A 15,556-nucleotide genomic window follows, 5' to 3' on the forward strand; every position below is an offset into this window, starting at 1 on the left:
AACGGAATATTACTGCGGGATGTGATCAGCATATGGTTTAAATCTGTTCTTTCATCTCAAAGGATGACAATCTCTCTGGTCTCAGAGGATCTCGTGAAACTTTGAGAACTCTAACCTCAATTTCTGGCTCAGGCCATCATGAACATTTTTCCAATGAGTTGGAAGTTACTGTTTGAGTTCTTAGTCATCATATTTCAATTCCATTTCTTCAGCTGTGTGGGCAGTCATAATTACTCTCATTTGAAGGAAACAGATTCAACAGCCCCCAGTTAAAACCTGCCTTCACAAAGCAGCTTCACTGAGATTGCTGAAGAGTGGGGGAATTGCAGGGGGATGTGAGAACCATTACCAATTATATTCACAATGCTGTTATTCTCTATTATATTTTTTTAAAAAATCAAATGTGCAAGCTATGATTTGAGCTGATAATTTGAATGTGCTTTAATTTCATTTCAAATTGCTTTTCATTTTGCCTTTTCATGTCAGTTCTGTCTTTGGGAGGGCTTTTAAAGACTGCAGCCAAGCAATCCTAGAGCTTCAGCCAAATTGATGTGCAAAAGAGTTTGAAAGACTGCATTAGTTACTCCTTAACTGGTATAAATAAAAATTGTAATGCAATTACACAATTTTTAGAATTGTGTAGATCGATGATATTCTGTTGCTAAGAGCTATTTCTGGTCACAAGACTGACTATAAGTGGTAATAACGTTGTTGCTACATTTCTGGTAGTACTCTCTCTTGAAAATCTTTAGCATTCATTGGCTTTAGCATAACAAAGTAGAAAGTGGGTTTGTATCTGTGGGATCTATCAATCCCCATAAAACCACTAGGTATACGAGTAGAATTAGGCCATTCAGCCCATTGAGTCTGCTCTGCTATTTGTTCATGGCTGATATGTTTCTCAGTTCCATTCTCCTGTATTCTCTTGGTAACTCTTGATCCTCTTAAAAAGGGATTTTCTTATTTTCATTCCCCCACTGATCAACAGAGCAGCTTTTATGTACAGCACCCTGTTAATAGAAATTTAATGCAATGTCCTTCCATCTGGTTCTTTGTATCATTTTGAAAATTTTAAACTGGATTTTTCTTCCCCACTCCTGAACAAGTTTATCAATTGAACACAGGTTGCATCGCGGCTACCTGATACCTCACCCAAGAGATCATTGTTGATGATGAGACTTTGGAAAGAGCAACTATGAGGCATTGAACTGTTTTTTTTCAGGGGAGGGAAAGGCGGCAGCAAAAACTCCATGTGATCATGCCCGCAACTACAAATGTATTATACAGACGTTACAAACACCATTGGGAGTTGGAGCTTTGGTGTTTTCTGATCCTTCTCCATCCCCTGTCCATTTCTATTCACCCTCAGAATATATCTGGACACACAAAAAGACCAGTTCTGACATCTCAGCTGCCTGGTTAACTAGCCATGTACCTGGGACTGAATTTGGTTGCTCTGCTAGTTTTGTTTTTGTTTATTTGTGCATTTATTGCTGGAGATATCCAGTGACCAAGCTGTGAACACCTTTTGCGTTTATTAGAGCGAAGGCTGGTCACTAAAATGCAATGTGATTTCACTTGATCTCGAGTCAGTTTAGTCATGATCACACTGATTTGGCGAGCGGGTAAGGATCATTTTGTTGCAAAGAATAATATGCTTCCAAGCAAAAATAGCCTAAATTACTAAAAAGACTACATATTTTCACAATGTTCTGTTCTGTTTTGCATGTCAGACACCACATCTTGTGAACCTCAATGAGGATCCTCTCATGTCAGAGTGTCTTCTTTACTACATCAAAGATGGCATCACCAGGTAAAGAGATTCAATGAAAATTTATGCTAATTTCAACAAGACATTGCCCAATGGCAAACTGTGTTAATTTTTGATTTTACCTTAACAGTGATGGATTTATTTTCTCATTTAAGATGGGCTTTCTGGGTTTTGGTTTAAAAGGATTCAGTATCTTCATTACTCAGGTGTATTGAAATGTAGTCTTTTCTGCAATGAGAATGAATTAATTGTGTTAAGTAATTTTAATAGTTTAAATATATCTCATTTGATTTTTTTAACAGCACAAAATTATTTTGAAGACTGAGAATACCCGGTTGAAACCCAATGTTCAACCGTTTGGGGGAAAAAAAATAATTTGTACCTTATGTTTCAGTGGCTAAGTTTGCTGAAATTTTCCTTCCCTCAAACTTTAGTTGAGGTTATGGGTTAAGCAATAGAACAGAAAAAGGCCATTTAGCCTCTTGAGCCTGTTCCACCATTGAGTGAGATTGTGGCTGATCTGTGATTTGAAAGCACTTACCTGGCTTTGCTGTTTATCTGGGAGAAAGTGAGGGCTGGAGATCAGAGCTGAAAATGTGTTGCTGGAAAAGCGCAGCAGGTCAGGCAGCATCCAAGGAGCAGGAGAATCGACGTTTCGGGCATGAGCCCTTCTGTATATCGTTTGCTGTATATCGTTTTGTGTCTTTGGATAACATGAATCTAGCATCCTCTGTTTTAACATTCACAATTGATCTGGCACTTCCACCATCCTTTGTGTAGAAATGTCCCTTAATTTCAGTCTTCAAAGGCCTGGCTCTAATTTTTACGATATCACTCTAGTCCTATTTGGAGGTGCCGGTGTTGGACTGGGGTGGACAAAGTTAAAAATCACACAACACCAGGTTATAGTCCAACAGTTTAATTGGAAGCACACTAGCTTTCGGAGTGACGCTCCTTCATCAGGTGATAGTGGAGGGCTCAATCCTAACACACAGAATTTATAGGAATCTTACACCAAAATAAATACAAACAATGTACAGCACAAACCAGAGAGTGCAGTGCAATACTCACTCAGTGTTTTTCTTGACAAAGTTAAATTGGATAATAAGCAGCTTTTGACTACTATACAAAGGTGGACCTAAATTTAAATTTGAGAAGCAGACCCTGAACTATGCTACCACGAATTTGCCAATTTAGCAGCTGTTCCCTGGATGTCTTTTAAGCCTTTGAAAAAGCAAAACCTTGCCCCCATTTCAGCTAAACTGGCTCGAGCCAGAGGAAAATAAAATTTTTTTTCAACCGTTTTTTGCATCTCTCCTGGTGATTCATGCTTCAACCTTACTTTTAATCAAGTCTATAATTAGATAATTACCACAATTGTAAGTGGAAACCTCACTTGATTTGCGAGTATGCTTAGCTGTAGTAAATGTGTATTTTTTTTTAAAATTATTAGGGTTGGCCAGGCAGATGCCCAGAGACGTCAAGATATTGTTCTCAGCGGTGCCCATATTAGAGAAGAGCACTGTAGTTTCAGGAGTGACAAGAATCCAAATGGAGAAGGTAAAAGTTAACACGCTGGTTTTATTTTCCACACAGTTCCTGAAGAGATTTGAATTGAATTGAATTTATTGTCACGTGTACCGAGGCACAGTGAAAAGCTTTGTCTTGTGAGCAATACAGGCAGATCACAGAGTTAAGTAGCAAAGATAGTGAATAATAGGTAAACAGCGGCAAAAACAAAAACAAGGTGCAGGCGAATGTTAAGAGTTTGAGTCCATTCAGTATTCTAACAACAGTTGGGTAGAAACTGTTGCGAAACCAGCTGGTGCGTGTGTTCAGGCTTCTGTACCTTCTCCCCGATGGTAGAGGTTGTAGAAAAACATTGCCAGGGTGGGATTGATCTTTGTGAGAATGCTGGTGGCCTTTCCTTGACAGCGGGCCTGGTAGGTGGATTCTACAGATGGGAGGTTGGCCTTTGTGAGTGTCTGGGCCGAGTTCACCACTGTCTGTAACCATCTCCGATCTTGAATGGTACAGTTGCCATACCAGGTAGTGATACATCCAGACAGAATGTTCTCAATGTCGCACTATAAAAGTTGGGAAGGGTATTCACCGTCATGCCATATTTCCTCAGCTGCCTGAGGAAGAAAAGATACTGTTGGGCCTTTGTAACCAGTGCGTTCATGTGAAGAATCCAAGAAAGCTTGTGCATAAGCACTCCCAGGAGTTTGTCACTCTCCACTCATTCCCCCTCTGTGCTGTTAGTGTAGGGGGGGCATGAGTAACATCCTGCCGAAAGTCAATAATGAGTTCCTTGGTTTTGCCGGCAATGAGCGCGAGGTTGTTCTCGGTGCACCATTTTTCCAGGTCTTCCACCTCCCGTCATTGCTGATCCCAAATGCTATGACAATGCAAATTTTCTGAATCTGAATAAAATTCTCAGGCTCCTGTGTTGACACCAGATGTTGTATTGCTGATTGGATGAATGCAGGGTAGCATTGGGCTATAAGAAAACGCTGTTTCTTTAAAGCAGGAAGTTGAAATAAATAACAAAAATAGAAATTGCTAGTAAAGCTCAGCAGGTCTGGCAGAATCTGTGGAGAGACATCGGGATTAATGTTTCAGGTCGGGTCACCCTTCCTCAGAACCTCATCCCCTGGTGTAATGGTGACCATGTAACCATTCTCAGTTTTCATACAGACCCATTAGTTCACTTATGTCCTTACCTGGTCTGGCCCACATGTGAACCCACAGCAGTGTGGTTGACTCTTAACTGCCCCCTGAAATTACCTAGCAACCCATTCATTTCAAGGGTAATTAGGGATGGGAAACAAATTCTGACCCCACCAGCAATGCCTACATTAAGAATAATATAAAACTTCAGTGTGTGCTGACAGTATTATGAACAAAGTTCCAATGAACCAGGAAACTTGGCCTTGTACACTTTTTTGGCAAATTCAGAAGGTGCTGTTAATTGTAAAGTACAAATCAACCCACCGCTTCCCCTGGCAGTCATTAGCAGCTCGATGAAATATCCTCGAGCACCCAGGAGCATGGCTTTCCTCGCTCCTATTATCAGTAAGCAGTGCCTCAATATCTTTCCTCTCTCTCGTCTTCACAGTTATTGTTACTCTGGTGCCCTGTGAAGGATCTGAAACTTACGTGAATGGCAAACGAGTTGCCAATCCAGTGAAACTGCGTTCAGGTAGGCAACGATACTGATTTGAAGTATCGATCTGTTAAGTTTGTGCTGCTTATACTTGCATGTTAGAGTTTAGTGTGGTCTTTGATCCTGTCTTGTTATTGTCTGTTGTGAGTTGATACTTTTCTGGGAGGCACGGTGGCTCAGTGGTTAGTACTGCTGCCTCACAGCACCAGGGACCCGGGTTCGATTCCATCCTCTGGTGACTGTGTGAAGTTTGTAAGTTGTACCCTGTCTACATGGGTTTCCTCTGGGTGCTCCAGTTTCTTCTCACAATCCAAAGATGTGCAAGTTAGGGTGGATTGGCAATGCTAAATTGCATGTAGTGTCCAGGAATGTGCAGGCTCGGTGGGTTAGCCATGGGAAATGTAGGGTTACAGGGATGGGGTAGGGAGGTGGGTCCTGGCAGGTTGCTGTTCAGAGGATCAGTGTGGAGATCATAGGCTGAATGGATTCTTTCTGCAGTGTAGGGATTCTATAATTTTCCTGTTGACGAGATGTTTCTATATTTATTCCAATATTTTTTAATTGTACCATTCCCTGTGATATTCTGCCCTCCTTTTGTGAAAATCTTGACTCTCTCTTCCATTTGTAATTTGATGAAGGCTGCAGTTGCTGGTCTCTGTCCCTCTGTCTGTTTGTGTGAGTGTCCAGGTGGTGAATATCAAAGACTGACTAATGATGTCCAAGCTGATCCAAGTGCCTGCATGCATCCACTGGTCAGCTGGAGCCCATAGCTATGAGTGGGAAAGCCAGCTATCAATCTCTCTCTCTTTTCTTTTTGTTGAGTGTGTGTTGCTGGAAAAGCACAGCCGGTCAGGCAGCATCCGAGGAGCGGGAAAATCGGCGTTTTGGGCCGGAGCCTTTGATCAGGAGTGAGGCTGGAAGCCTCGGGGTGGAGAGATAAATGGGAGGGGGTGGGGCTGGAGAGAAGGTAGGATGTGGCTGAAGAGCTTCAGGGCAGAAGAGAGGACATGGGGAGTACAGTGACAGATTCACTAGAGAGAGGAGGGTGCTAGTTTTGAGAACCTACCTGTTTGACCAAGCATTTGATCATCTGATCTAATATCTTCTTAAGCAGTTTGGTGCCAGGTTTTGTTTTATAATGGTTCTGAAGAATGTTTTTGTGTGTTTTCTGTTTTTAAAACCTACACATGAATGTTGTTCTTTGTGGAATTTGCATTTTCTGAAGATTTTACCATATTTTTAAAATATTCATTCTTGGGATGTGGATGTTGTTGGCTGGGCCAAGCATTTATTGCCCATCCCTTGTTGCCCCTTGAGAAGGTGGAGGTGAGCTGCCGCCTTGAACTACTGCAGTCCATGTGCTGTGGGTCGACCCACAATGCCCTTGGGGAGGGAATTCCAGGATTTTGACCCAGCGACAGCGAAGGAACGGCGATATATTTCCAAGTCAGGATGGTGAGGTACTTGGAGGGGAACTTGCAGGGGGTGGTGTTCTCATGTACCTACTGCCCTTGTTCTTCTGGATGGAAAAATGATTGTGGGTTCAGAGGTGATGTCTGAGGATGTTAGTTGCAATGTCCTGAAATTTGAAATTTGTTTCAGGGAATCGTATTATTATGGGCAAGAATCACGTCTTCCGATTCAATCATCCTGAACAGGCACGTGCTGAACGAGAGAAGACCCCATCTGCTGAGACGCCAGTTGAACCTGTTGATTGGGCGTTTGCTCAACGAGAACTTCTGGAAAAGCAGGGGATAGATATGAAACAAGAAATGGAGAAAAGGTAACGGTGGCCTGGAAAATTTTGAAATTTTTGAGTATGTCCATTTTTGAGTCAGTGTTTTAATGTGCCCAAAATACCAGTGTTGGACTGGAATGGAGATACCAGTGTTGGACTGGGATGGACAAAGTCAGAAACCAAGCAACATCCAGGTTATAGTCCAGGTGAACCTGACAAAGGAGCAGTGCTCCAAAAGCTTGTGATTTCAAATGAACTTGTTGGAGTATAACTTTGTGTCCTGTGATTTTTGACAAAATAGGTGATGTTGACATTCAAAATGTACCTTGTAAATTGATCTTGGTACTTGGGTAAGATGTGCCTAATGAAAGTAGTTGATTATTCCAACTCCTGTGACACCAGTGGGGCACTTCAACTGACCACATGTGTGCACTTGAGGTTTGCGTTTGCTGACACAAACGTTAAATAATAATGTGTTATCTGGAGGGGCCAGATTGTATTTGTGTTGGAATCCATTGCAAACTGTCATGCACGACATTTTGCATTCCTACTTGCACAGAACTCAGGTTCTCTCCTGTTTAAACATTGCTTAATGTGGGAATGTATCTAAATTCTGTACTTCTGGGAACATTCATTTTATTAATGTGGAATCTCTACTGATCAAAAATGATTGGTTTTCAATTGCAGGATTAGCAGATATAAGGCAATTGGATATGTTAACACTAAAATAAAAGTTAAATAGGGCGGCAGAGTGGCTCAGTGGTTAGCACTGCTGCCTCACAGCGCCAGGGTCCCAGGTTCAATTCCAGCCTCTGGCAACTATCTGTGTGGAGTTCGCACATTTCTCCCCGTGTCTGCGTGGGTTTCCTCCAGGTGCTCCGGTTTCCTCCCACAGTCATAGATGTGCAGGTCAGGTGAATTGGCCATGTTAAATTGCCCACAGTGTTAGTACATTAGTCAGAGGGAAATGGGACTGGGTGGGTTACTCTTTGGAGGGTTGGTGTGGACTTGTTGGGCCGAAGGGCCTGTTTCCACACTGTAGGGAATCTAATCTAATTAACCTACTGCATATGCTGGAAATTTAAAATAAAAACAAAGTCCTGGAGAACCTCAGACAGTGTGGTAGCATCTGTGGAAAGAGAGAAAGTTGACGTTTCAAGTGTAATATGAGTTTTTTTTGGAAGAAGAGTAATTGAACCTGAAATATTTAATTCCCTGTTTATCTCATGACAGATCCTGCCAGACCAGCTGAGTTTATCCAGCACTTTGTGTTTATTTGGATGTGTTAACAAGTACTTTAGATTCTGGTGTGTGAAAACTCCAGTTCTCACACAGAGGTGAGAGGTTCTGTGTAGAGTAACACAGGAATTTTGCTGTCAATTTTGATATCAGTCGCAGAATAAATTGAGAGTGAAAAAGGTTATGAACAGGATTTTGAGGAGTGACCAGCTTCTGTAGATTTCCATCCCTTCCTTTTCCCAAATGGAGGGAGCTCTGCATTTGTATGAGACGATTTTGATCACTGCTCCTTCAGAAGTGCAGAATCGTGTTTCCATTTTGAAAGATCTTCCATAGCACACTATATTGGGAAAGTAAACTACATTCCCTCTTCGCAGTACTCTGCGGCCATGTTCTGACAGTTAAGGATCTAGACAGCTGCTGTGGAGCACTAAGTAAATAAAGTAAGTGTGATTGTCGGGTGCTGGGGAGCAAAGTGCCAAATGATTTGGATACCAGGTACAGGATTCCAGATGGGTAGGATCCAGCTGGGTAAGTGGTAATGTTGGCAGGTGTGGAGGGAGGGTGCCAGGTGTTAAGTGATGCAAGTGACCTGCAGTAGGTCAGGGGTAGGGTGGGAAAAACCAAATCGGAAGGGGGTCCAGCGGGGGGGGGTGAAAGCTGAAGAGGGTGTTTAGTCCCTGTGGGTGTTGAGTCAGAGTCTAGTGAGCGTGAGTGGTCTGGAGGAGGTGTATTTGGGGATATGTGAGAGATAGGTATTGGATCAACTGGACAGTTGCTCAGGAGTTAGGGAAAGGTTAGATTGTTAAATAAAAAAAATGATTATCTGTTTACTTCTTTCAGTAGAACCCTGCAAACTATCCAGTTTAAGTGGATACTTGGAGGGTCGAATGTGGAGGAATAAATGTCTAAAATCTGCGCTTCTGACATCCTCCCACTTCCAATCACGTGATCAATCTTGACTCTGTGCTCAAGGTCACAGTTGAGGGTCAAGCCACAACCTTCTAACTGGGGAACAAGAGTGTAACAAACTGAAACCGGTGGCAGCTTTTTCCTGAACAGACTCAGCATGTTGCCTAGTAATCTTACTGGCAGGGAGGGAACTGCAATGCTTGACTCTAAGCTGAATTTAAAGATAACGTAAGGGAGGTATTAGTTAGAGGGTAGAATTGTTACAGCATAAGTGTTACAGCACAGGAGGTGATTAAATTAGTCAAGTCCATTCTGGTTCACTGGAGATCAATCCAGTCAGTCCCATTCAGCCACTGTATCCTGTATTTCATTCATTTATATAATGTAGAAAGTGCTTTGCAAGTTGAACAACGTGCACCAAATAATGACAATCTTTGTGTGCAGTGAAAAGATGAATCAACTACCATTTCAAATCCAAACAAAAAAAACTGCGGATGTTGGAAATCTGAAACAAAATCAGAAATTGCTGGAAACACTCACTAGGTCTAGCGGCATCAGTGGAGAGAAAGCAGCATTAATATGCTGGGTCCAGTGCTGAAGAAGTGTCACTGGACCTGAAATGCTGTCGCTGATTTCTCTCCACAGATGCTACCAGACGTGCTGAACATTTCCAGCAATTTGTGATTTTGTTACCATTTCAGATCGGTCGTCTTCACTGTAATCAGTGCCTACTGTTCAAGAAGAATGTGTAAAGAAGAACCTTGAGCTTGCCGTTTGTGAAGTTGTCGCTGCATTTCAATAAATTACTCATTTAAAATGTTTCTGGCAGTGCTGTTTAAAAGCATAACCTTTTCCTCATCCCCAAATGAAGCCTGTTGCGTGAAGTCTTGTATCAACTACTATTTAGAAGTTTGAAAATAATCCAATCTAAAATAGTCTGCATTGTCCATTCACTCTGAACTGGAGTATTGTCTGTGTATATCAGTAATGACTGTTCTTGTGTCTGTGGCAAGCACTTTATACAGTACAGTGAATGTGTGCATACCAAAGAAAGATTTGTTTACAAAATTGCTTTATTGAAAATCAGGAATTATTAAATTAAAATTAAATTTGAGTCATCTCTTTCAAATCTATCCATTCTTTAATCTGTACTGAACTATGCATCCACATAGGAAATGGATCTAAGATATTCTGTTCTCAACAGACTACAAGAAATGGAGATTTTGTATAAGAAAGAGAAGGAAGAGGCTGACCTACTTCTGGAGCAACAGCGCTTGGTAAGGATTTTTGGCTCCTTTGATGCTAACATTTCTTGTGTGTCAGATGTTGTTACTGCATTATCCTAGCCTGAAGTGAGTGGATTCTTCATGCTTGCTTTGTTGATTTCCAGACACTACTAATTTTGCACAACCTTCTACCTCTGACTTTCCATTGAGCTCTTTGTAATGAGTGTTGAACTGGATCATTTAAAACTGCATGGGACAATCCACTTCTCTTGCATGGGTCTTGATCTTCCTTGTATCTTATAGAGAAATAACCGTTCTGCCATATCTGAACAACATCCCCACAGCACGACCTTTTCAGGAAGTTTAGGATTATGGACTCAATAGAGGCTTTTGGCATAATTAGTAGACAGATTTTGTTTTCTTGAGCGGGAGAAGAAAAGCTGTTGCAAAACAAAAGCACCCAAACATCTTGTTGTAAAATGTGAATGACTATTTTATGTGAATTAGTTGAGTTTTACGGCAAAAATTTGGAGGAAGATCGGTGGAGAAAGTAATTTAAAGCTGAACAAAGTAATTAATCGTGGTCATCAGCAGATAAGAGCATTTCCTTGTGAGGTTAACAAACAGGATAGGTCATATTTGTAATAATTTGAGACAAACGTTTGTTAATTCCTTTTTATAGGGGTCTCTTTTGAATAGCTGCGCATACCTGTAGTTTTCTTAAATATAAAATGTGCAATGCTGTCCCTGTAGATTTACTTCAGACCTGTGCTTGAAATAAGAAATGAGATAGTAACAGGGTGGTCTCTGGAACTTGACTTCAAATCTAATTGAATGGATGAGCTCAGTCTCCTGTTTATGTTGCAAGAATCCTTTGGGAACTGAAGAATTCCCAGTGGGCATTGGCCTGCAGCGCAAGACTCCCCATAATTTATTTCGAGTTAGTAGTCTCTCTTGAAGAGGCCCAATGTTGTTTGGGAATTGGTAAGTGCTGCACTCTGACAGGAGGTCTAGGAAATTTGACAATGCTGTCCATTTGGTCTGTATTAATTGTCAACTCGTGACAGCTGGGCAAGTGCAGGATTGGGCAAGACATTTCTGATCCTTGCTCCTTGTTAACATGTAATGAATAGTCAGGTAGGCTGAGACAACTACTAGCAAGTGCCTGGAGTTTGTAGAACTCCAGCCACTCAATTTGGGGTTCTGATGTATTGTTTGGGGGATCCACAAGTTTTAGGTTATCGGAGATCTCTTTCTTTCCTTCTGTTATAACTGTATTGGAAAGGTTTCTTTTTTAAAAAAAAAATCTGTCAAGAATATATTGCTGCAAATAGTATTAATTAATTCTGCCTTCTCCAATTATCCTTGCGAAATAGTTTGGAAAGAGGAGGAACCATCAAGTATAGCTTACATTTGTTGAAGATTGTCAATCACAATCTATTAAGCACTTAAGATGTTGAGCAACATTTTCATATAAAGTTCTGGAAAAGCTCAGCAGGTCTGGCAGCATGTGTGAAGAGAGGAATGAGATGTAATGTTGCACGTCAAATATTCTTTAAGTGGGTTCATTATTTTCAACTAGTAAAATGAATAATAAAAAAACATGAATGGGGCTTAATGTCCTTTTTTGTAAATGTTTGATCTGTTAGGCCAGTGAGATTCCTTTAACTTTCACATCAATGATATCTTGGTAAATTGCAGTAGTGAGATCAGCCATGATTGTATCGAATAGCGGAGCAGGTTCAAGAGGTTGGGTTGCCTACTCCTGCTCCTAGTTCTTATGATCCCTATTCTCTGCCCATTCCTCTTTGTGTTGTATAATGGCCAGCGTTTAAGCCAAACGTGAGTTCTCAATTCAAATTCATAAAAGAAAAGAAGTCAAACTGTTGTCCAATTAAATATCTAAATTTCTTTCATCAACCCATTTGGTTCTTTGGTAACTTATTTTTACTTTTAAGTATAAGCAGTAAGTAATTTTAAAAGGTTCAATGTACACCTCCAGCAACGTGTTTTTTCTCCATCTTGGTTTAAAGGGTAACCTAAAATGCTTGTAAAGTTTCAATAAGTTGTTGCTGTGTTGATTTTTTTCTCAAATGAATTTAATGGACAGCAAAGATTAGGAATTTGAATGCTACGATTTGTTTAAAGGGCAACAATGGATCCTCAAGCTTACATTTTATCCAGCGACCACTATGCTGCCAAACTGGCTTCACCCTTTCTGTTTCACCTTAAGTTAGTGAACTCTGACTGACTATTTTGAGGTGACAATGTACTGATGCCTTGCTTGTTCCAATACATTAATCTTCTGAATGATTTGAATGTGTGATGTTAATTGTCATCAATTATGTTTGATATTCCAAAGTAGATGATGATAAATATTTATTTAGATGCCATTTTTTTTTCCACAAGATTTGAGGGTTGGTAGTATCTCATTCTTGCCCTAATCTGATTCCACCAATCCCCTCAAAATATCCACAATTCTTCTTGTAAATTCATATTCCTTGAATATTACAACACTGAACCATCAATAGGAAGCCTGTCATAATGTTTGGTTAAATTTGATCAATGAAATAAATCTTTTGAACAAAAATGTCAAGCTCTTGATCAAGGGTCACTTGGTTAAACAATGTTGATCAGTGTCCTCTCACTCCCATTTCAGCAAGGATGAGAAACTACGTTAAAACTTATCTTCGCTTTGTTTAGTGTTGAGATGAGTATTGGCTGCTCTGGATTTAACTGCATTTATATGTGCACCTGCATTACTAACCTATCTTAACAACATCCATTCAACCACTGTACCAAACTGGATTCACTACACATTTATCCTGCCATTTTAAATGGGGATTTAAATGTAAAGAGGCAATCACTTTTTTGCATGTTTGTAGCATGCGTTGAGTGCAGCTTTGAAATTAGAAAGGGGGCTAAAAACAAGTTTGGAATTGTCCATATAAACGAATAAAGGCAGTTTAACATTTTGTTTAAATTAAAATTCTAAATTTTATTTCCTTTTTGTTTGTCAAAAATGATCATCTGCAGAATTGTGGTGCAGAATATGTAAATTTGACTGATTTGTTTCTGCAAATATTTCTGACTGGTGTCACACGCAGGAAGGTCCACTTGCACACTTCCCTGAGAAGCAAGTCAGTGGCAGCATAACTGAGCAAGTGTGCACTGATTAAACTGAGGCTGCTTTCACAGGGTAGACTGTATCGCAGGTGGATGACATTGCGCTGAGTTTGAAAATATTTGCACAAAGTGTTTGAATCTATTTAGAATTCTGGACCATAATTGTGTGTTTGATTATCTGCCAAAAGCTTATAAGCATGTTCATCTAACTCATCATAGTTCTCCCATTTCCCCATGTTTTGTTCGTGACTTTTGGATTTTTCTTTTTTATTTTTGTTCCATTTGAATTTTGGGTTTAATTTTAATTTTGGTTGTTTTGGGGCATTTTTTGGTTTTTTTTTAAAGGATGCAGACTCTGATAGTGGGGATGATTCAGACAAGAGATCATGTGAAGAAAGTTGGCGATTGATAACGTCCTTGAGGGAGAAGCTACCTCCCAGCAAGCTGCAAACCATTGTAAAAAAGTGTGGCCTACCCAGCAGTGGGAAAAAACATGAACAGATCAAAGTTTACCAGATTCCCAAACGGCGTAAAATTACCAAAGACCCAAAATGGGTGACCTTTTCAGACCTTAAGATCCAGGCTGTAAAGGAGATCTGTTATGAGGTGGCTCTGAATGATTTCAGGCATACTAGGCAGGAGATTGAGGCACTGGCCATTGTTAAAATGAAGGGACTCTGTGCCACGTATGGGAAGAAGGATCCCAATGAGAGAGATTCTTGGCGAGCTGTTGCGAGAGATGTGTGGGACACGGTTGGTGTTGGGGAAGAGAAGATTGAAGATGTGATCCCCACTGTGAAAGCCCCGAGTGATGTGGATGACCTTAAGTGCCACGTGGACAAACTGGAAAACATCTTGCAAGAGGTGAAGAAGCAGAACAACACAAAGGAAGAGGAGATAAAAATTCTTCGCAGTAAAATGTTGCAGATGGAGAAGGTCTTGCCATTGATTGATTCGCAAGAGCAGCAAGGGAAGTCTCCCTCTGGCAACGGCAGCAGTAACAGTGAAAGTAAAAGCAAAGCTGGCTCCGTCAAAGAGGATGACATCAGCAAGGACGAGCGTGTCTCAAAACTGATGATGGAAGATCCGGAATTCCGGCGTGGCCGTTTGCGATGGATGAGGCTCGAGCAAATCCGACTGAAAAATCTGCAGCAGCAGGAGATTACAAAGCAGCTGCGTAGGCAGAACGGGCCGCACAGATTCATCCCGCCCCAAGACCGCAAGCTGCGGTTCCCTTTTAAAAGCAACCCCAGTCACAGAAACTCCTGGAGCCCTGGGACACACATCATTATAACGGACGACGAGGCGGTTGAATTTGTCGTCGAAAGGAATTCAAAGGAAACTGGTAGGACTGAGGGAGATGCCATTGAAAATAATGACCGTGGCCAGCCACGTTCCTGGCGTCCTTATGGGTCAGGCAGAGGGCATAACCCAGGCAACAGACAGCACCACAAGAACGGGCAGCAGCCCCGCTTCCGCAGCAACTCTTTCAGCAATGGTCAGCAGCGTGGTTTGCATCGGCAAACTTCAAACTCCACCGAATCTTTGCAATCGTCTGACGGTCGTCAAACGCCAGAGTCCCCAACGTACCATCAGAGACGCAACCATCAGCGGCCATACTACAACAGCGGGTCCCATGAAAACTGTTTCCATGGATATGAATACAGTAGAACTGATAGATCATGCTACAATCACTTCACCACCCCACCAAGAATGCGGCGACAATACTCAGCACCAAATCTTAAATCACGAGAAACAACGGTGTAGAGCCAATCACTGGAATAAGCCCATTTCTTCCCCACCCTCCACGCCCCCCTCTTCAGAGATCCAGGGTGCTAAAGCTGACATTGTTTGATTAATTCACCTTCCCACATTGTAAAAATCCAAACTGCATCATGGCCAGATTTTTAAAATTCATTTAACAGTTTTTGGAAGCTAAAATTTATTGTATTCCTGTTAATTTTAGTTATCTAATACACTATTGATGAGCCATCTTTGGCGTTAGTTTTTGAAAATTTGCAGCCTAATTGAAAACGTACCAAAAGATTTGGAATTGAGAATTGAAAAATGTCAGTATATCTGCTTTGTTCATTTCTAAAGTTAACTATATGACACTAAAGCTTGATTTCTGATTTTCCAATTTCTCTGAAGTTAAGCTGCATATAAAAATTCAAGTGTGGCAAAGTTAATGGCAACGGATGGGTAGAACAGGTGCAGTTAGCATTTAATATTGATCATGGATTCAAACATTGGCCGAGATGCACATCATAATTTTATCTGTTAATATATTTTGTGAAACCAATTTGGTCCAAGTGTTAAACTGCCATTTATGATTTTTGGGTGGGTCTCCCTCACCCCACACCCCCAGATTTCCC

At 41.0% G+C, this 15,556-nt stretch overlaps 1 protein-coding gene across 23 annotated transcripts in view; it reads left to right on the forward strand.

Moving 5' to 3' along the window:
- kif1b (kinesin family member 1B) overlaps positions 1-15,556 on the forward strand; it is a 244,283-nt gene that overhangs the window by 102,545 nt on the left and 126,182 nt on the right. For 21 of the 23 annotated variants that reach the window (XM_043676209.1, XM_043676211.1, XM_043676217.1 and 18 more), the window contains 5 exons: positions 1,734-1,813; positions 3,225-3,331; positions 4,893-4,976; positions 6,543-6,723; positions 10,034-10,106. In XM_043676209.1, coding sequence (XP_043532144.1) covers positions 1,734-1,813; positions 3,225-3,331; positions 4,893-4,976; positions 6,543-6,723; positions 10,034-10,106 — 525 coding nt within the window. Of the gene's footprint in view, positions 1-1,733; positions 1,814-3,224; positions 3,332-4,892; positions 4,977-6,542; positions 6,724-10,033; positions 10,107-13,526; positions 15,551-15,556 lie in introns of those variants that run through there. The other 2 variants (XM_043676230.1, XM_043676231.1) reach the window with 1 other exon arrangement.

Source organism: Chiloscyllium plagiosum, chromosome 34 (genome assembly GCF_004010195.1).
Source record: "Chiloscyllium plagiosum isolate BGI_BamShark_2017 chromosome 34, ASM401019v2, whole genome shotgun sequence".
In the NCBI taxonomy this organism is placed as follows: Eukaryota; Metazoa; Chordata; class Chondrichthyes; order Orectolobiformes; family Hemiscylliidae; genus Chiloscyllium; species Chiloscyllium plagiosum.